This window comes from Nothoprocta perdicaria, unplaced genomic scaffold (genome assembly GCF_003342845.1).
Source record: "Nothoprocta perdicaria isolate Ctin4 unplaced genomic scaffold, notPer1 scaffold_71, whole genome shotgun sequence".
Classification (NCBI taxonomy): domain Eukaryota; kingdom Metazoa; phylum Chordata; class Aves; order Tinamiformes; family Tinamidae; genus Nothoprocta; species Nothoprocta perdicaria.
Window position 1 is genome coordinate 1,914,211 of NW_020455988.1, and position 21,495 is coordinate 1,935,705.

The following is a 21,495-nucleotide window of genomic DNA, read 5'->3' on the forward strand; positions in this document are numbered from 1 at the left end:
CATGCAGCACTGAAAACAAAATCCTATTACCTTCAGTTTCATGTTAAATTATCATATTAAACTGCTAATAAATTTATATATCTGTCATGCATACCAACTTCATACAAGTAAAAAAACCCTTGTACTATTTACAGGTAACTAGCAAAAAATTAATAGACAGCTCAATTACTGACCAAGCATATCCAATGGGATTARGATCTATTAGTAACAGATTAACCAGAGTAATGTGTACGTAACAGTCTCATTGCGGTACGTTGCCTCTACTGGTTTCAAAGTTCATGTATGAACTTTTATTATGCAGGACAAATGGTATATGAATGAAGTCCGAAGAAAAGAAGCATTTAAAGGAGAATAAGGTAAAGAGCATACAAAATTAATCTAAGGATTTAAGTCTAGAGTGCATAAAGAAAAAAAAGGGAAAAGCACTGCATGATAAAAGCACTACAGAATTAAAAATGGAATACATRATTGCATGTCCATCTTAAGTCATATTATTATGTTACAGGAACTGAATACAAAGCACATTCAGACTGACAAATTACTGAAGACATTCACTTCACTAAGGTACCATTTTGTTAAAGGGAATACACTGCTATTCATRTTATGTGGAATTGATCTCTGTAATACTCTTGTTTTCTGCATTATGAATCTTTTAAGAAAAATCATCATATGTAGAATTCAATATTGCTTGTAACCAAAATATGTTAACTAAGCAACTCTTTCCTGTTGGGCATGTTACTCAGATTACTTCAGAAGATTCTTTTGGGCATGGATTTAATATGTGGGAGAAATGCTGAACTGCATGTGCAAGAACCTAAATAAATTAAAGGCAATCCATAGGATAATTCTGAAATCACCTACAGTCTCTGTAAAGCTACATAAACACAATAGCTTAAATAATCTTTCCATACTTTCTGGGATCATTGATAACTTAAAATCAACTACTTGTCCTGAAGTATGAGCTTCCATCTCAAAAATCTCTGAATTTAAACAACCAATATTTCTATGATTCTATGAATATTTCTGCTAGACATTAATGTGCAACAAAACTCCTTCAGATACTAATTACACGAAAAAAAGATGAAAAAAATGAGAGGATTTACTTCCACTTATAATAATCRGAAATAATACTCACATCTCTTCTCTCCATCCACCTGTCTGCGCTTTTCTTTCACACTAGTTACGTCATAGCAGTCTGAAATATTGTAAAAATGTCCAGAGTCTCAATCTGAACCAGAGTTAGAATTCAGAGCATTGGCTTATTTCAGGTCTTCWTATTTCATTAAGATAAGCTTTCTCTAATTACCTGTATCAGAAAACTCTGCTGGATCATTTTCTATTTCAAGTTTGTATTTGAAACTCAGGACAGACATACTCTAAGCTGTTCTCTGTTGTAAAAAGGTGCTTTGTATAACATAAGCTTTCTTCATTTTCTTAAGCAGGTAAAGATTTTCTTCTTGAAATGACATTGTTTCATTAGAGCACACATTTTTCACCATTCTTTTCTTCCTCCCGTTTTCTGTTGTTTTCAGTCACTCCCTGCATGCCAATGCTCTTTTACTCAGCTGTCTCCCAGCTCCTCCCTTCTCTGCTTTTTGCTGCATCACTTTAGTATGTATTTGCTTTAYCTGTTCCTCAAACTCTTGCTTTATCTGTTTGGTTTTTCTCCCCCAAGTTCCCATAGTGTGGATGCTAGGCTGATGAGTCTATTAGGCTATGGTCTCATAGCTCTGACACCTTCTCTGGCATCTCACTACTCCTAAAAAAATAGGCTGGAGGAGGAGGACATCAGATGAAGATCTGTCCTTGCATCAGACCAAAGGGCATGTGTTGTGCTAACTGTTTATCCACACTGTGCCCTCAAACATTTCAGGCAGGAAAAGTCACTCAAAAACCACTGAATTTTGCTATTCTTTTGTATGTATTTTCTTCAAAGTTGCTAGCTGAAACAGCTCATGTTATTTGTTCTTTGCTTAATGACAGATTGGTGGATAAAAGCATACAAAATGGCAGAGGGCAATGACATGACCATCAACTTTCTTATGCTTGGAAGAACTCAGACTGGTAAAAGTGCTGCTGGGAACACACTGCTYGGCAGCTACGACTTCCAAAGTCACCTCTCGCCAAGCTCCGTGACCACACGCTGCAGCCTGGGACGCAGCAGTCGTGTTTTAGGGATTATACGAAGGAATGGCTGCGAGCTTGCTCTCCGCATTCAAATACTTGACACTCCAAGCTACCCCCACAGCAGCCTGAGCAAAGAGCAGGTACAGCACGAAGTGAGAAGAGCGCTGGCTCAACACTTCAGAGAGGGTCTACATCTAGCTCTTCTGGTCCTGCGGGCTGACTTGCCTCTGTGTCCTGATGACAATGARCAGATAATTCAGTTCATTCAGGTAACAACAAATAAGTAAACAGATGTTTTGGCRTAACTGTAACTCTTTTCTTCAGGTAAAAATGGAAGATGACTCTGAGAACTGCTTTACTTGTTCCTCTAYGGAACTCTATGGAAGAGTTAACTGCAAAGGCAAAACAGAGAAGTACATCTGAAAATTGGAGCACTTTCCAAGTCAGAGGTCTAAACATATTCCATTCAGAAATCTAACCCCGTGTGTCATAGCTACACTTACACTAAATCTGAGAACACAAGAGGTAGGAAGAAGCATTATTGTTCTTGGACTTAGTACAAAGAAATTCAGAAAACTAATTTACCTATTAAAATAAACTTCTCAGGAGCTACATTTGGAGGTTTACTATGGCAAGTCTATTATGGGATGCAGCTAGAACTCTGATTGGTACTCTACAAACTGATGATTCTCTCCTTCAGCACACACTGAACTTTAAAATTCCTTCTCCCAAGGGCTTGATAAACAAGTGTAAAAAGATAAGTGTAAAAAATACTTATTTAAATTAGTTAAAATTCTTTCTTTTTTAAAGATATCTAACTCAACTATACAACTATCATTTTCCTTATTTATGTAGATCTTGTTTTTATACAAAAAACAATCTGAATCAAGAACTGCCTGTTCAATATGACCACTTATTTCCATTAAATGTGATTGTCAACATCTTTGAAGGTCAAAAACCCCAGAAATTTCAGCAACTCAGATAGCATGAACTGGATTGCTGCCAAGAACAGAACAGACTCTTCTGTTTATACATAAGTATATGAGGTGGGAGCAGGGAAGAGAGACAAGAAAAGATAAGTATTTAAGATTTGTTTTTCATTACAGGAACTTCTGGGTCCCACATGGAAGGATTTCACTGCAGTTTTACTTACTCATGCAGACAAGGCAGAAGAGGCTGGATTCAGTGAGGATGCTTATTTGCACAGTGCCTCAAATACTTTGTTATCACTTTTAAGCTTAGTACAGCACAAATACATTTTCTTAGACAACCAGAAGAACATAATTAAAGAGGAAAGAGCTACAATCCTAAGAAAGCTCTTGGATTTTATAAGAGAAAATGATCATCAACGGCTTCTACCTAAACACACAAAGGGATAAGCTTTCAGGTACTCATTTACCTGTTTTCTATTGTATATAACATTTAATAGCAATAAAACCCTTAGAGTCAGCAAACAGTACATTCCATACTCATACTATTTTTAGCTTTTAACAGTCAGAAATCTGTCTTTCCAATTAACTGCCTTTCATAGAGTACCTTGCATTATTCACTGCTGCATCCTGAATCCTAGCTTCAATTACAAACATCAGATCAGGAAACGCTCTAAATCATGCTCCTATATGTGAGTCACAAACAAGATTTTGCACTACATCAGATTGTATATTGGAATCCATTCWGAACACAGATCTGAAAAAAAGAAGTAATACACATATATATGATATGGTAACAGGACTGCGGCACTGTAGGGGGAAAGGCAGTCTCTTAATATAGTGCTCAATTCTGTAAACYATCAAGCAAAAGTTTCTCTGAAGGTCAGAGTTTGTAAAGATCACTCCAATATTAAAAGCTAGCAGCTAGGTAAAAATATTTCTCTACCTTGATTCAAAATTAATTAGAATTGAGAGTTTAAATTTCAATAATTTTGTTTAATAAAACATTATGGAATATACAGTTTACAAGGCAGTTAAAATAGTTCCCATGTGCTTAATATTATTTGGCATATTTGAAAGAACTAATTCCTACTGCTTATTCACAGAGGTATGAAAAATAGCATAGTTAAGCATACAGGCAAACAAAACCCATACCAAAAAAAGGATTCTTATCTTTTATGCCCGTTTCTTTTGATATTATAACAATGCCGTTTTGTTTTTTTCTCTTCAGCTTACTGGATGAAGTTCAAAGCCACCCAAAAAATCCGGGAGACTAAGAAATCCATGTATTTCATTCCAGTGGTTAGAAAAGTGCTTACTGTTTCAGTGGTTAGACAGCAGACAGCTAAGTATTAGATGCTAAAACATATGAACTATCTCCAAATGGTTACTTAAAAGGCTTACTGCAAACTATGCTCCCTTTCAAATTATTAAGGGCCAGGAATTAGAAAATGTCATCTGAAACTATCACAATACCAACTGTGATGACTGTACTAGTTTATTACAGACTTATTCAAACTAAGAACTCAAATAGCTACTTCTTACTTTACAGTATCTTCTGTATAAAATATTGCTTATAAAGAATTTAAAACTAAAAATCAATTTGTCTTATTTATGGCATTGACAACTGACTTTTTTTAAAAACTGTTTGGCAATCTATTCTATTCATTAYCTATTGGTATTACTGTCATTTAAAAGAAAATGTGGTCATTTAAAGGTGAAAAGGTAAGACCCAAGAACTACATTAGCGAAGTGACAGCTTTGATTTTATTTAAATTATAACACTAACTGTGGAAATGTGGAAGTATGTCCATTTGCATATCTTAGAGCATAAAAGGCCAGACTTCAATCTTCATGAGTGGACTGAAGACTATCCAGACAATACAGACAAGAACAGTGTTGCAAAGGTTTATTATAATATCTGAAAAGTGCTTGGGAGTAGGTGAGTCAAACTATGGAAAGATGACAAGAGGATTTGACATCTAAGATGACTTCTTGCACCTCCTGGATGGAGGTTATCAAGTAAGGAACATGTCAGAAAGTTGTCTTTCCTGAGATAGTTTTGCTTAGTGGACTCTCCAAATCTTCTAGCTGCCCAGAGAATATGCTTGTTTGCTGCTTGCTTATGAATCCTCTAGATCTAGTATGAACAAGCCTTGGTAATCAAATCCTAAACACTAAGTAGTTAGTGACTATTGATAATACTTAACCTCAAAGACAGTAAGCAYACGTAATGAGTGAGGTGTGAAAATCCTGCAGGCATTACACATTTAGCAACTCTGAAAGCAATCAAAAAAAAAAAGGAATTAGCCATGCATTTGGGAGGGACAATATATTCATGTCTTTATTGTGCTTGCATTACTTTCCATTTCAAAATCTGAAAAACCTTTTCATAACGGTTTATTTAATTCCACTGTTTGCCATGGTCTCTGCACAGCAGACTCCTTTCCCTTTCACTTCAAATGGAACTCCTTTGTATGTAGCAATACATTGGTCATTGGTATGAAGGTCTGGTTGGATTTGCTCCCAAATCTTCTTCTTGGGATTAAGCTCCTTCTCTGGATCTCCTGTTTGAAAACAAAAAATAACCTAATAGCACACAACACAGAAGGCAGGATGAGAGCTACAGGTACATATGTCTGTGACAGCACAAACAGTAAGTAAAAACTTTATACTGTAAGTGGAAATCATATTATAGGACTATGAAATGTCTCTTGACCCTCTCTCTAAAGGATGATCTTTCAGAYGAAGAAAGAGTTGTAAGCAGTTAATAGACCACAAATACTGTCAAAATGATCAAATCACTATTACTTCTTAGATTACAACATTTAAGACCAAAAGGATCCCTACGAATTAGACAGCATAGTACTCCCAGAGACACAGATCTGTCTGTTTCCTAATTTTAGAAACTAATGACATCTCAGAAGTAATTTGCATTAAGTGAATTATGGCAGGTACCCTTTCAGCTGAGAAATATGSAAAATATACAAGTATAGTATAGAGTGATATACAATTTGAGTTCACACAGAATCACAGAATATTTAAGGTTGGAAGGGACCTCTCGAGATCATCTAGCCCAAYSTTCCTACTCAAGCAGGCACACCTASAGCATGTGACACAGGGTGGCATCCAGTTCTAAACTTCAACATTGTTCTGCTACTTTTCAAATGACTTGGAGACAAGTTCTAAAACACTAAAGCAACTGTAATATTACATTCTAAATATTCTGGTACTACTAGAGGCCAACTTGTACTTTTGGCCTCAGTCCCTAGTTTTCACATGTACACTGTGGTAAATTATCTATCCTCCAGAAGCAACAAGATCCTAACTAGATTAGAAAATCTGGCTCCTTAAGTATCTTTAATGACCACAACATTTAGATTTCTTCTACTAAAGCCTTGATATAGTGTTAACAAATTGTTCAGAATAGTGGAATATTTGAATCACAATATTTTTCAATGGGCATGAAATTCAAACTACAGGAACCAAAAAAATCAAAATGAACTCTCTTCCTCTTAAGATTTATAGTGCCTGCCAACATAATCTAGATGAGGCAAGACAGCCAATTCACTGTGCCATTTATTTTCATTTCCAAGGTCAAGTGAATTTCATTTCTAAATTCTAATAAAACACAGATCCTCTTAAAGTCAAACAASATTTCATTAAACAAACTTACTTAATCAAAATGCAGTCAAGTACTTTAACCCTTTTTGTGTAACACACAGGAAAGMAATAAAATTGCTTTTAAAAATATAATAAGGGCACATTTGAATCCCACAAGGGATCTCCACTCTATTTCATTGTTGATACAGAAAAYGAACAGAATAATTTTCCTTGCTGGGTTAGCCACTTTGGACCCATTCTGCCAATACAGCCAAAATCTTAAGTTACAGGAAAAAACAAGAATCAAATAAAAAATCCCAATGTGTAGAAGAAATTAAGTCTTTATACGATACAAGCAGGTCCGCCCTGAGACTTTCTCAAAGAAGCTCAAAGTTTCTAAAGGAAAGAGACACAGTTCCTAATAGCAGAACGCCAAATACTCCCATCTTCCACCCTAACTCCCCTCAGTGACACAGGCTGAAATACTGAAGGTCACAGGGATTTTGAGATAGGTCTTTTAATAGATGACTAAAACTTGTCATTATCTGCTGTGTTTGACTGGATCACCAACTTTTGTTTATGTGGATAAGTAAAGTCCTGTGACTCCAACCTGCCTTGCTATTTTTTCTTCCTTTCAGCCTTTTCAGTGATTCAGTCCACTTATGTTCTCAATGCTTGCAAAAACAAGCTACTTGAGCCTACAACTGGGTCTGTAGCTTCTGTACCTATCTGTAACAGAAAAAAAAAAAATCAACAGATCAAATACCTCTATTAAAGAAGCTAGCCTTGCCAGAACAAAATTCAATAATGCAGTCAATTCCACTGGGGCAGACTACTTGATATTTAATAGAAAAACACTACTACCATTAATAACCTAAATACTCAGGGCTAACTGAGCATTTTTGCAAAAATAAGAATCCTGTTTAATACTAAAGTTCACGAACAGAGACAGACGTGGATTTAGACCAAAGTGAATTCATATAGACCAATAAAATCATTAAATGGAATTTTAAACGATCCATTGTGAATTCCCTTCCCCCTCCCAAATGCAGGAAAGAAAAAAACACTTGGGCTTTTAAAGACCAAAAGCTGACTTCTATTATAAAAAACATGTTCTGGATGTTAATAAGTTTCTCTGGAATCCCACGTCAAGCTCCCTTGGGATCTGTGGTRAGCTCATGTTAGATTAGCATAGGCACCAACTTTAAATACTACCAGAGCTCTAAGCTGTGCAATTTCTTTTGCCTTYCCCTCACATTCCTTTCTTCCAGAAAATATTCTTTAGAAGAGTATCTATAAATAAAAAGAAAACTTGTAGTGATTTAATGCACTACCTCACCTTCTTTACCTAAAGAAATAAAGAACCAGACATCCCAAATGTTGTTAAAATGTCATTTGGTCTGGCAGTTTAAATATGATAGAAAAGCCCTCATAATAAGAAACCTTTCTACTTAGTAACAGCTCCGTAACTTAAGGGTCTATCTCAACACAAATGAAGACCGGAARGTATGAACTAGCATTATTAAAGTAGCTTAAAACAATATATGCTAGTTAACCCTTAAAAAAACCACACCTCTAGAACACCAAAGCATCCATACAGCAAAGCTTTAATCAAAGAAATCTGCCATATAAAGACCAACTGCAGTTCAGGTTCAACATTATTTATATTTTAGAGCTAGTTATTACTGAAATGTCAGGAATTTTTAGAMCACCACTAGCACTTAATCAGATAACCTGTGCAGCAAATTTGTGGTTCCAGCGGTATGTTTTGTAGGGAAGAATTTTACCAAAGCATCAAACTGTACTGCTACCAATCAGACTTCACAGTAAGCCATGAAAACCCCAAAGATTACTATCTTAAGGCAATTATGGTGTGGGAAGGTAAAGTATGTACATAACACAAGGAAGAATCTTAACATGAGGAAAAATTTTATGGCTACATTCATAAGGAACTTAAGGAAAAATTAAGGAAATTCCTTAATTTTGTAAGGAAATTAAGGAAAACAGTGAGGGTGACAGAGCACTGAAACAGGCTGCCCATAGCAGTTGGGGAGTCTCCTTCTCTGGAGAACTTTAAAACCTGCTTGGACGCAGCCCTGTGCCACGTGCTCTAGGTGACCCTCCGTGTGCAGGGGATCTGGCCTAGACGACCTCYAGAAGGTCCCTTCCAACCTTAAGAAATCTATAATTCTATAGATGAATCACTCATGAATAGTCTCCCACAGATTCTCCATGWCAAAAAAGTTGCCCTATATTTTGAAGCTTCATGCATTACAGCATTTTACTATCCTACCACCTAGTTCTCCCAAGGGCAACTGCATTAAAAGAGTTGTCACCTCTCATCCTCTAAAATAACTGAGGCTGGCTCTGAGAAAACTCAAGTTTTTCTGGGGGGAGGAGGGGTAAAAGTCAATTAGTTTGAAGCATGAAAGCCTGACCTTAAGTAAAATGAATAATAAAATTGGCCTATATCTCATTAATATATATAATGGAAGATCATAGGTTTAAAAACAACTTTAGTCMAGGCTGCTTGACTTTAGGCAGCTGTGTGTGTTTTAGAGCAGCTTTCTTGCTGTTGTTGATCTTATTGCTCCATTGATTTTCATATTTCAAACTAAAATAAGAATCAGTTGTCCTTTCTATTTTAATTTCAATGGCTCAAACTGGATGTTTATGGTTTGAAACTGCTCTAAAAATATAAATATCAGAATATACATGTTTATAATTAAGCATTGTGATTAAATGACATCTGAAATATTGCAGATTCCACATTCTTGATAATGTTGTCAGTGTGGTATCAGCCAGGAGGCAGCAGCTAAGTGTATGAGACTAACACATAAAAGCCATGTGGAAGATATGACGCCCCACTAAAATGAAAAGGAACTTGAGTTTTTAGTCCCTTAGGCTTTTCTTCATAAAAAACACCCTAACAATGAACAGTGTCAATATTACAGTTTCTAAAGGCAGCCTGCAAAAGTAGTACACTAGAAATTAAGCTATAGTATACATCAGTCTGATTTCACAATCTCGGTCCACTAATGCTATTTGTGGTGGTTTTTGTCTGMCCTTTTTGTACTCATCTCAAGGTAATAAAACTACAAATCTTAAAAAAAACTCAGTTTAAAAATCTAAATTTTAATTAACTGTTTTTAGTAAGACGGTCATTATACTATTAGGCAGTAACTACTAATCCCAGCACTCAATCTAGCAGACTGTATATTACCTATTATCAGTCTTATATAATCAGTCTAAAATCAGTCTTACAAATTTTAGGGGGAAAAAKTCATAAATCCTACAGTCCTTATGCAGTGAAATCCAGTAATATTTAACAAGTCTGTCAGTATCCTACAAATGTATTTATGCAACACAGCATACAAATTCTCTTCGAGCCTACTTTATTTAGATGATTCAATGTCCTCAAGAAATTAGGCCTTAACCAACAGCTCATTAACAACAAATCCACTAAAACTGCTACATACAGTTATGAGCTATCTTGAAGATTTAATCATTGCCATTATCGTCAACAGGAAGAGAGACAGCATGACTCCATCAGGCTCTCATTAAAGCACACAGATTCAGTAGGATTTGGCATATATCAAGCAGCATTTTAGACAGACTGGGCATGAAGTACTTTATATAGAGCTGCTCAAATGTCCATATTTTCAATGAATTGTTTTTATTTATTGAATAGGGTTATACAATTTTTCTTTTGGGGGGGGGGGGGGGGGGGAAGGAAGGAAGGGGGAATGTTTTTTTTCTTTTCAAGTTGTCGCTGAGGTATCCAACACCTCACTTTGCTATATGACCATGTGGAGCCAGAATGGCAGACCTAAGGCTCTTTCTCCTCAACTTCGCCATCCTTCTTGCTCTAAAACCTCATAAAAATAAGTGCAGAAAGGAATTTGGTGAACAAACTCCAGCCAATTTAATCAAACACAGAASAGCTAAAACCTCTTGTAAACCATTGCAATCATCCCTCCTCTACTCCTTTCACCTTCTACAYGACACTTTTGAACTTGTATCCTCTTTAAAGTTATACATTCCTTATGGTACACTTCCATCATGCACCTGGAACAAACTTTTGTGGACAGAAACCAACAACTAATTTTAAGGCCTAATCTATATAAAGTTCCCTATCTCTAAGAAAAAAAAAAAAAAACACACAACACCCAAAAAAGATGAACCTATTGAAATAACTTGTACTGGTATCTCATTTGGCTCCTACATGAACTTTGGTACATTAGGTATTCTTAAAAATTCCTCTAACCCAATACTATTATAAGCATGCTTTTAATTTGTGCTTATATGCCTGTTACCTTATTACAAATCAACTATTTCTGCCAATGAATAACTGTTGAGAATATAAGAATTTTCTTCAGAACTACCAAAGTAGTACAGTTTAAATCCAAGTGTTTTCAGCTTCTCCTCCTATTTCACTCTAGAAAATTTAGAAAATACACTGCTCTGCTTTGCACTGTTAAGTGCGAGGCAGATGTTCCAAAGGCAATGATTAGCTTTAGTACCATACCTACAAATCCATCTAAACAGCTATTTCTCCAATGTAAGGAAACAGCTGCCATACTTCAGACTACAATTTATAGCACTGTATGTATGCACTTTTCAAATGGGTTGTAAAAGCCTTCATTTAGCACTTATCAAAGCTCCATGAATGTCTTTGGCTCCCTATCAGAAGGAAATCACTGTAAAGCGTACAAAACTTTAACATTGCAGGCTGGAGGCCAGAAGTTTCATTCTTGAATGAAAAGCTTTTACACCACTTTTTGCTTATTCTACATCTTCCTGGAAAAAAAAAAAATCTACAGAGTATCAGTATACCTTAACACATGGGAATAATTTTGAAACAAATGTTGCTATAAAACAATTTTTCTAGGAAAGCTTTTTGGAACTCTAATCACAAATTTAAGTATTTTTTTTTCTTTTTCATAAAACATGTTTCATTAGTCCTCATGTACAAGAAGAGATAGGCTGAATAACACAGCTGAACAGCAATACTACCAACTCATGTTTTTAAATGCCACATTTAAGAAGTGATTTTTTGAGATATGAGTTTGGAGTAACAGTATGTCTTAGATATAGAAAAAATAATAAAGAAAATCCACACACCAGGTTGGCTAGCTCCTTATTTTGCAGGGCTCATCTACTAGCAGGATTTATTTTMAAGGAATAAATCAAGAGGCTGAAACACTCACACATCCATTTATTCAATGGCAAAAAGAAATACAGATGTATTACTGCACACAATAGAAAGTGCACACCTAATAGATAATATAACTTCATTCATATACAGGTGATATAGGCTATTAAAAGTTATGATTGATTATTGCTGCTGTTCAGCCTATTTGCTGCATGATATATGCATCCATCTCACCAATTCTGTACCTAAACTAGCAAACTTGGTCTATTTTAAATGCAAAAAAGAGAAAATGAAAAATGCTGCAAGACTAAGTTCCTTCTTAAACAAGATTGTTTTCAATCATAGCCCTAAATCACTGCATGCTGAGCTTGCCTCCTATTTTCAAAACACCTATCTAGAATCTTTCTCGCTTAACGATATACCAAGTGAATTATTTTTGTGGGTATCCAATTTGCAATCCTGAAAAGCACTTATATAAAAGGTGTGTTTAAGAAGCATTCAGCTTGCCAAGTGGTTAATAGATTAGAACATCTCCTACAGCTGGAAAGCATCAAAAGCACAATAGCTTAAAAAGACTGGAATGATTCTAAGTAGAAAACAGAAACCCGTATGTGTGATAGGCATAGCATACATACAACTTCTTCTTCTCAATATGGTAAGGAATGTTAGTTACAGGCCATCTTTGCTTGGCATAACTTGAAACCTTGACAGAGATAATAAACCAGCAACTGACTGTGCCAAAAAGGCCAACTGGAGTGGAGAAACTGATTYTGGACATTCCTCATTCACTCTGTCAGAATAATGAAACATCCTCTGAGGCAAAAGGGAAGCTCTCATTGCTATGTTACATCCATGATGCTTATTTGACTTAACTGGATGCAGTCACAAATTTGGACTTAATAGATGGGATGAGGCAAGTAATTAGAAAGAAGTAGAGGGATAAATGAAGAAAAACCATTTCATGATGAAGTTGAGATTAACTTGTAAGAGTAAATAAGTTTGCTCATACATTTGCAAAGCAGAAATACTTTTTCAAACTTCACACTTTAGAAGTAGGTAATTTTATATGAAAGCACTCTAACTTCTTAGAATTATAGTTTCTTCCCTACATCTTTAAACTTTTGTCTCAGAGATACTTTCAATGCTTTATTTACAAAATCACAGCATGTTAATTAAAAAAATTATTACTTATTTAGACGATTTGAAACAAACATAAACGCAAGTAGTTTTAAAATACTGCTATCTGCATCAACACTGAAGTCACCTTGGCAATGGTTAACTGTTCCTTGCAATTTCCCCACTTCCCAAATACCTATTGCTTACCAGGATAACCTTCAAAAGTGATTCTTTCCCCAGGTACTGCCCCTGGCGGGGGAGCCAGAATTTCCACTTTTTCAGGAGAGCTGGCACACATCACCATTGCTTGAGATACTACTCCTCTCATCTTGGCAGGCTTCAAGTTACAGAGTAGTATCGCCATCCGATTCTGCATCTTAGGGAAAGAAAACAGAAGGATATAAGTACTTGTACTCTTTATGTTTTTGGGGACTGTAATTACTCTCTACAACAGAATTACAAAGAAGGGATCTTAATGTCCACGAAAGAAGCATATAGCAATAGAAATACAATTTTAATCTTTGCATACTAGTAGCAGCTAATATAAGTCGTTTGAGACAAACTCATCCAAACTCATTTGTTCAACACATAGTCAAATCTGAGTATAGAGTGAAGAATGCACATCATCAATACAGAAGCTTCCAGCATCTCATCCATGTTCCACCTTTCGATCAGCACTTCAGTCCACTCTCAGTGTTGTAAAACTAGCCAAAAGAATTTCCATCAAAAAATGAAACTCAAAAACGTCACCCCACACCTCCACAAACAATGCCATCTCTTCAATTAAGTCCTGCATTCTGAAAATGTACAGGTGATTTATATTACAGATTTAACAGGAGTTACTTCTGTATCTATTTAGTCCAAATGGCAGGAATTTTTTTAACACACTGAAAATGGCTGTACAAACTGTGCACAATTGTTTGTTAGTACAAAACCGTAAGGACTGTTTTCTTCTGCCCACTGTTGTATTAGTAAAATGGTAATGGTAAGCCTGAGAAACCACACGTTGTGAGAGCACACAGCAGCTTATTACACTAGGAAACAAATCACATTTTCAATTAAGTAGAAATTAAACCCAGATTGCCCCAAAGAGAGAGAATGCCTTATTTCCCCTATTCCTAACAYATATAAACATCCCTAAGTATTTATAGATTTCAGTCTTTGCATATTAAGCTATGATGCATGCATATTAAGCAAAACTGCATGACTAACATTTAAACTCATATGATTAAGTATTCTGAGTACTGCACAAGTTCCAAGTAAACCATTAAAAAAAGACAAAACTCAAACTAAGCAGCTGAAGTATAAAACAATAGCCTGATTATATGCTTGATTTCACAAATTTCAACAATTTTAGTTATTAGTTCAACACTAACTGGAAAAAAATGGAGATCGCTTATATATTTTAGATTTTACAACTGAGAAAAAGCAGATCACATCAATACATAAGCTGCGAGAGTCACCTTCAAATTCATTCTGGAGAAGAAAAACACAAAACCAAAACATGTGTGGAGTCAAAACATTCTCCAATGTAAATGCTGCATAGGACATCTGTTAGAGAAGTTGCTCCTTACAGAATTAAGAAATATTCATCCATGTTTCAAATATATATATTGCAACCATCATTTTTACCAGGAATTATCTTAAATGTTTGACCTTTACATTAACTTAAAATACTTTTGACTGCTCTATTCCTAAACTATGTGTATTAATTTCACAGAAAGAAATGCTACAAGCCTTTTTAAATATAAACTATAACTTATTCTTATTAAAAATATTATTTTTGCTTCAAATAGTTCAAGTTTTAAACCATGTTCAGATAAGTAACAGTTCCCATTGTACAGAGAAAAAAAGACTAGTGACATCCATGGCCTCTATCTGTAAACCTTTAGATTAGAGGCACAAAAAAAGACATTCTAGATTTTCAGAAGCAGGTATAAAATAAATTGGAGTGTTCACTGACACTGATAAGATCAGGTTGAGGAAAAAAATGAGAAAACTGATTCCCTTTCCCAGTACAAGAAAACTTCCATTACAAATACAGAGTGACACTGAAATGCAGCTGAAGGGGAAATGCATAGTTTCACTCACACATATGTTTCCTTGTGCATATATCTCATCTTACAGTAAGGAAACTCCTGGCTAAAAAGAACAGGGCAAACCTCTACGCTTCAATTACACAAACAACAACAAGTCTGTGTCTCAAGGGAGCAGATAAGACTTTGGCATATTAGGAGGTGTTTAGTACATAAAATGAGCTGAGAGTAAACAGAGGAAACTCRAATGTTATCTACTTGAAATAATAGTGACTTCAGCTGGTCTTCTAAAAATCTAGTCCTTTTGCTTCAGGAATCCCGGCACTTCACAACTGACAACTAGACTGGTGAGAAACCGACACTAACCAAGACTTTTTGCAGTTCTGCAGAAACTCAATTGATTTCTATGGCTGGACAAACSGGTATGTCAGGTGCAGAAAAAAATAGCAAGACACCAAGTTTTCCCAACACACTGGTAGAATAAAGAGAAAAGCATGGTGAAGACAGAAAGACAAAAAGAAAAAAAACACCAATCAAGCAAACAAAAAAGTAGAAATAGTCCAGGAGGTTGTCGTGGAAGAAAAAAAAAAAAAAAGAAAAAAGAAAGAGCTCATCTTTGAGGGACCTGTGTTAAATTTGTGCATTTCCTTAGGTGAGCCTTGAAGTCACCAATCAAGCTACCAGCTATTTCCCTGTATGTCAAAGTGAGGTACCATGACAGCATATACTGGCTAGTAAATACAATTTAAAAATCAACACACAGATTGCTTTAAAACCAATTCCAACAACAACAAAAAGCCCTTCTCAATTTATTATGCACTTGTCTGGATCTACAGTTCGCCAACAAACATAATATATAAACCACAAACTCTGCTACATAGTTATTTCTACCTTTTTTCTATCCACAAAGGAACAAGTTAAYGTTTAATATAGACTTGCTGCTGTATTCTGTAGTCTTAATGCTACAAAAGCAGTAGAAAACTGTGTTCTTTAAAAGGAAAAGTGTATTAAATTATACAGGAATTGCGATGATTTTTACAGTTGCTCATACTCAAGTCACTGCATACATATGGTTTAATGATTAGTTTGGCTATTGTTTTCAYGACTGTAAAAACTACTTAAATGAATGAAAGCACATGGTATAAATAGATGAAGGTCATAGAGATACTTCAGGAAAGGAAAGGTTAGTAGTAAATACTTTTTTATAATACCTGGTCCAGAGGAACATGTTTCACTAAACCACTGACAACAGTCCTTGGGCTTGCTTCACCAACATCCACTTGCTCAACATATAGTGAGTCTGCATCCGGGTGCTTTTCTGCAGTCAAGATGCAGCCAACACGAAGATCCAGACGAGAAACATCTACAGGTTTTGAGTCACTACTTCCAGCAGCTGGCTGCTGTTTCTTCTCCTTCTTTTCAGCTAATGACACAAATTTAATTAAAAAAATAATAAATAATAAAGAAAAAATCAAGTATATGACTATCTGCAAGGGAAGACAATCTCAGACTGAAGTGCAAATTCAGTGCAAAATATCCATGAACCATACAGCGTTAACATTTCTATTACCAATTTTCAGGAAAGAACTGCCTTATAAATTGCATTCATAATTTGTTTAATGAATAACAATCTTTAGGGTGTTAAGATGTGTATAAAGTGATTATTTAAAATGAGTATATTCTGTTATTTCTCATCCTAAAAGGCTTACTTATTAGCTGCAGTTTACTAAACTTCCATCTCTAGAGAGCAAAATAAAAGCAGACACAGCAGCTAATTTAACTCACTTACCATTACTCTAATACAATGTTGACAGTCAACCACATGTTCAAAAAATTAATAGYAATATTAGGCAGTATATTTTAATGTAAACAAGTAGCCTTCAAAAATATTTCAACTCATATATGATGCATAAGAATTGTTAATATATGATTAAATTTATTAAACTACTAAAGTATATTATACTTTATAGTAAATAAATAGTAAATACTATTTATTAGTCAAGTATAATAGGGATATACAATAATTGGAGAGCACCTGAACCAGAGGTTCAAGGTTGCAGTACACTGAGAATTAAATAGTGCATGAACATGCACACATCTCACTGCAAAAATCAAATTGCACTGTATATCACTATAATATTCTCATTCTGCAAGTGCATAAATCAGTTCACAGCAAATAAGAATGTGTATAACAGAATGAGTGTAAGAGATGGTTCCACATAGGAACTTGTACTTTACTGTAAATACAATCAATTCTTATGCTTTCCTCTCAAAAGCATTTGTTAACACCATTAAACCAGAGACGGCCAAAAAAAACAGAAAAAAAATGTATTGGAAAATGTAGATAATCTCCCTACGTTCCCCTCTATGCTGCCAAACCACAGTATGCTATTTACATAATTTCCCCAGTAATTCCTCCTATTCACAGTCTCATCAGTGCTGGTATGGATCTATCTTATCAACGTCTCTATGAATTTTGCAGGAAGGAGGGAATAAGAAGCATTTTTACAGGATGTAGAAAACCAATTTTGCACTCCTCCTGTAGTGCTGTTTTGCTACTTCTTACAAGATATTTTTCTGAGCTTTTGCTTGAACTGTTTCCATGGCGGGAAAAAAAAAGCCATCTGAGACTCAGAACAGGTTGCTATCCAGTTGGTTAAGAAAAACACCCTCACTGTCCTTTCCCCTCCCCCCTCTTTTTTTTAAAAGGGAATTCAGTCAAATTAAAACAAATTTGACAAGTATTCCTTTTAAGAGGATACAGCTTACCTGATGGCCTGATTATTTTCAAGTACTTCCTAGACTTTAAAAGACTTAGTACACAATTCTTCCTACTTTGTCTATAACTGTTTCTGTCTGAAGACAGATGTAAAGGCAGTTCCATAAATTAAACTCCATGACTGTCATCTACAATTAAGAAAAATAAAAGTACCTTTTTTTTCTGCTTTGTCCTTCTTTTTCTTTTCTTCATCTTCACCCTTAATTTCATCTTTGGCACCAGGAGAGGATGTGACTGCTGCAGGCTGTGAAACATCTTCTGAAAATGAAGCTGCAGAAATGCTTGAATCAGAAGGAACTGCAATTTGTTTTACTAAAATTAAAAATAAGAGAAATTAGATGGGATAATAGAACTTCGAACAATACGGTATTGTAAGTACAAAGCACAGATTTGCTTAAAATGTCTAAATAAGTACAACTGCTGAGCGGTAAAGAGCAACACTACAAAATAACAGAACTCAATCTATAGATGATTATGCTACTCAATGAAGGACAATGCTATTGACTACTCATTTTTTAAAAACAAAAGAAAGCTAAGAAAATGCATTTGAAAAGTCTTTTTTTTTTATTCCAATACCTAATTATCTTTGCTTTTCAAGTCCTTATTTCTCTATTTTCTAYCCCAGCCCCTTTTTTTTTGGTCTGGCTTCAGTTCCGTCACTAGCTCTTGCCATACTGTAAGCTATTCTGTAATTTTCTCCCTATGAAATCATTTTTACATTGCAGTCAGATCACTTCAGCTCTTCTTTCTGATTACCTAGTGAAAGYGAGTTTGAACTGTCTCATTCCAATACATTACCTACAGCCATAATACTGTACATTAGTTTCTCGCTACCCCTCCCACATTCTCCATATTTTCTTTTTTTTTCTAAATAATTCACACAGAATTCTGGATACCATCTTAGTATATATACATTACAAGGAAAACAAGGAAAGGAATTGACTCCCTTCTAYTTTCTATGCTTCAGGTCATCTCATTAGTGCTTTTTATCATAGCATTGTACTGTAAAATCATCATTATCAACTGACTGCTGAATCCTTCCAGCGCTACTACTACACAGTTCCCCATTCTGCATGCTTCTTACAGCATTCTACATTCTTTTTACACTCGTGAACTTTTCTTCTAAATATGTAGTTCTGTATTCAATTGACTTTGCAAGATGATCTGTCTGAATAGCAAAAACTACCAAAAAAAGAACATAATTCTATGTTACTGCATTATCTTTCTGGTAGTTGGTGCTCTGATGATCCTCTCACCGAGAGGAAACATCATTTATAAAACAGTGATCCCTTTAAGGATGAATATGACTATGAATATATAGTTTTTAACATCCAAACAGTCAGCATATTTGAATGCCAGCATCCACCTGGACTTAATGCCATCTTAGCTAGCTTATCTTCTGAAAAAAGCACTGATGGTGCTGGTAAAAATGATAATAGTTTTAGAGGGCAAAAGAGGCTTTCTCTGAAAATCACTTCAAAACATGTTGGATTTGAAACATTAGTTTCAGCTTTTTTCCCCTGTCAAATATGGAATTATATAATGATGTTAGGAGCTGAATAGATCTACACAGAGGAGTGCAAATATGACATTGTCATGTATTTTCTAATAAGTTGTTGTCCATTTGTACTTTCAACTATGAATTGATTTTTCCATAGGGATTCRAGTTTAGATAATTGAAATATTTAAAGCGTTTACCACTCAGCATTTTCTGAGGACCTATAGACACCAACCAAATCTGGCACTCATTATGAAATGCACTGTACAAAAAGACAAGAACAAGCTCTGTGTTTGATTAAGATTTGGCATATATATGTCACACCAGCAGCTTACTAAGATGTTTGCAGTAACTCTGTAGATGACTTTTCATAGACATGGAACCCAGGAAAGGCCAAACTTTAAAAGATGTCAAAGCCATTAAAAAAAAAAAATCACAAAACATGAACAAAATGGCCAGATTTATATTGTGCAAGGATAGGACTCTTCCCACCTCCATTTCGAATTTCTGCCTGAATAAGCTCCTGCTTCAGACCTTCAATTTCTTTCTTCAGTTTAGCATTTTCTACACGGAGCTTCTTCTCTTCTCGGAGAGATGCCTGCAAGACTAGAGTTGACATTATATTAAAAATGAGAAGCTACAATAACTAGTATTCATCATTTGCTAGACGGGGGATTCATTTTCAGAAAAAMAAAGTAAAATATGGTGAACTCCAGAAGTGGGAACTTTCACGGAGCATATTGTTAGGAATATTATAGAATCAAGGTGACCCCACTGCCCAGCCAAATCACAAGACAGTGAAGAGGCGCTACTACCACAAATTTGATCTTAGAGAACCTGAAACACACTTAAAAGGCTGACAGCACCAATGAAGTTGTCTGTGCTCTCATTTTTTCCTATGAGCATTTAATGTTCACCATCTGGTTATCAAGTTCATCATAATATGCAGAATTCCTTACTAGCTTTTTCCTTGAGCAGAGCAACTTGCTGCTTGAGGTATTCAATAACTTGATCAGCCTCTGCACCTTTCTGCTCCAATCTGTTCAACACTGCACTGTTGGCTGCCATTTTTACCAAGAAACGGGCTAAAAACCTAGACAAACAGGAGAGAGTCTAAAATTAATGATTTGCAAATATAACCAACACTACCATCTTATCATTTGAAATCATTCTAAAATCAGTTGCTGAACAAGAAGATTTGCTAAGCGAACAAGCTTGGCTCCCATCTCCTAGCACCAAGCCCAAATAAAAGGCAATGTTAAACAGAATCTGATGTTTGACAGCTGCTTTCAAGTATTTTGAAACGGGGGGGGGGGGGGAAGGCTGCTTTTCTTCCCAGCTTCCCAGCTGCAGAAAACATGTTCTAACTTCACACAACAGATAAAAAAAATACACCTTCTGAGAAAGAAAGGTCCAAAGAGGTAGAGTGAATAAGTAGGGATGGGGAAAAAAAAGAGAAAAGGTTAGACTGGAGAACAACGCATCCTGTTTTTATCTGAAAAATTTTGAAGTGTACCCAAAATTCTATTAAGAGTCAGAAAATAAAAGAGTCCCATAAAAATTTCCAAACTTCTCCAGTAAACTGATTTAAAATGTACCAAATGCTTTATAGATTGAGGCTGTATATAAACACCAAAACTTCACTGATGTTTTACTTTTAAGCAGAACTCATCAGTACCTTTCCTCAACTCAGAAYAGTGCAGCTTTTATTACAGAATTCCAGCTTCAGAATTTTTCCAGTGCTGAAGTACCTTCTCTCATGTTGATTTTACTCATATGGAAGGCAAAGACATCCAGGTAAAAAACGTGAGCAACAGAAAATACAAGTGAGCAGAAAGAGCAATAGCACAAGTAAGTGCTGCCTAGCCTACTTTTAAGGTGTCCAGCTGCTTTTACTGGGGTTCTCTGCTCYTCTGGCAACTAGTTGTGCCTTTATTTGTTGAAAGCCACCAAATTTGCTTCAATTTCTCTCTGCAACAATTACAGCTCAAATATTAAAGACAATAATGGAACAGTAATCAATCATACCTGCAACAATGTGTTTATGCTCCTATCCATTATTTAAAAGTTAAGAGAATTTGCATTACCAGCTGCCACAGCTGTAAATCCAGGAAGAAAAGATTATAAGTGGAAGGCAAAGATGCCTTAAAGATCTTCACTAGTAACAACAAGGTAGTTCCTGTGAAATTGCCTATCAAGTGCACTAAAGGGAAAGAGCGAGGGAAAACAGTAAGCTAATTCTATGCTTAGGC

General features: G+C 35.4%; 2 protein-coding genes across 3 annotated transcripts; one reads left to right on the forward strand and one right to left on the reverse strand.

Annotated features, from left to right (window-relative positions):
• The first annotated feature begins 279 nt into the window (after window positions 1-279).
• Window positions 280-4,428, forward strand: GIMD1 (GIMAP family P-loop NTPase domain containing 1). Of its 2 annotated transcripts, XM_026050865.1 has the most exons (5): window positions 280-356; window positions 506-564; window positions 1,984-2,396; window positions 3,234-3,514; window positions 4,288-4,428. In XM_026050865.1, the coding sequence occupies exons 3-4, from the start codon at window positions 2,007-2,009 to the stop codon at window positions 3,504-3,506; spliced, it is 663 nt and encodes a 220-aa protein (XP_025906650.1). In that variant the 5' UTR covers window positions 280-356; window positions 506-564; window positions 1,984-2,006; the 3' UTR covers window positions 3,507-3,514; window positions 4,288-4,428. The 2 variants fall into 2 exon arrangements, with proteins under 2 accessions (XP_025906650.1, XP_025906651.1); XM_026050866.1 differs by lacking the exons at window positions 280-356; window positions 506-564 and having other exon boundaries at window positions 1,980-2,396.
• A 472-nt stretch (window positions 4,429-4,900) lies between these two features.
• On the reverse strand, window positions 4,901-20,336 carry AIMP1 (aminoacyl tRNA synthetase complex interacting multifunctional protein 1). Its single transcript, XM_026050864.1, has 6 exons — window positions 20,203-20,336; window positions 19,736-19,849; window positions 17,899-18,057; window positions 16,178-16,389; window positions 13,138-13,306; window positions 4,901-5,623 (listed from the first exon to the last, which is right to left on the reverse strand). Exons 1-6 carry the CDS (start codon window positions 20,309-20,311, stop codon window positions 5,457-5,459), a joined length of 930 nt encoding a protein of 309 aa, XP_025906649.1. The 5' UTR covers window positions 20,312-20,336; the 3' UTR covers window positions 4,901-5,456.
• Window positions 20,337-21,495: the final 1,159 nt, after the last annotated feature.

Excerpts from the sequence above, each read along its gene's own strand:
- AIMP1 (XM_026050864.1), bottom strand. The coding sequence starts at position 20,311 with ATGGCAGCCAACAGTGCAGTGTTGAACAGATTGGAGCAGAAAGGTGCA. Across the intron at positions 13,307-16,177 it reads AACATGTTCCTCTGGACCAG|ATGCAGAATCGGATGGCGAT; the intron begins GTATTATAAAAA and ends TCTTTCCCTAAG. Across the intron at positions 5,624-13,137 it reads CACTTTTGAAGGTTATCCTG|GAGATCCAGAGAAGGAGCTT; the intron begins GTAAGCAATAGG and ends GTTTTCAAACAG.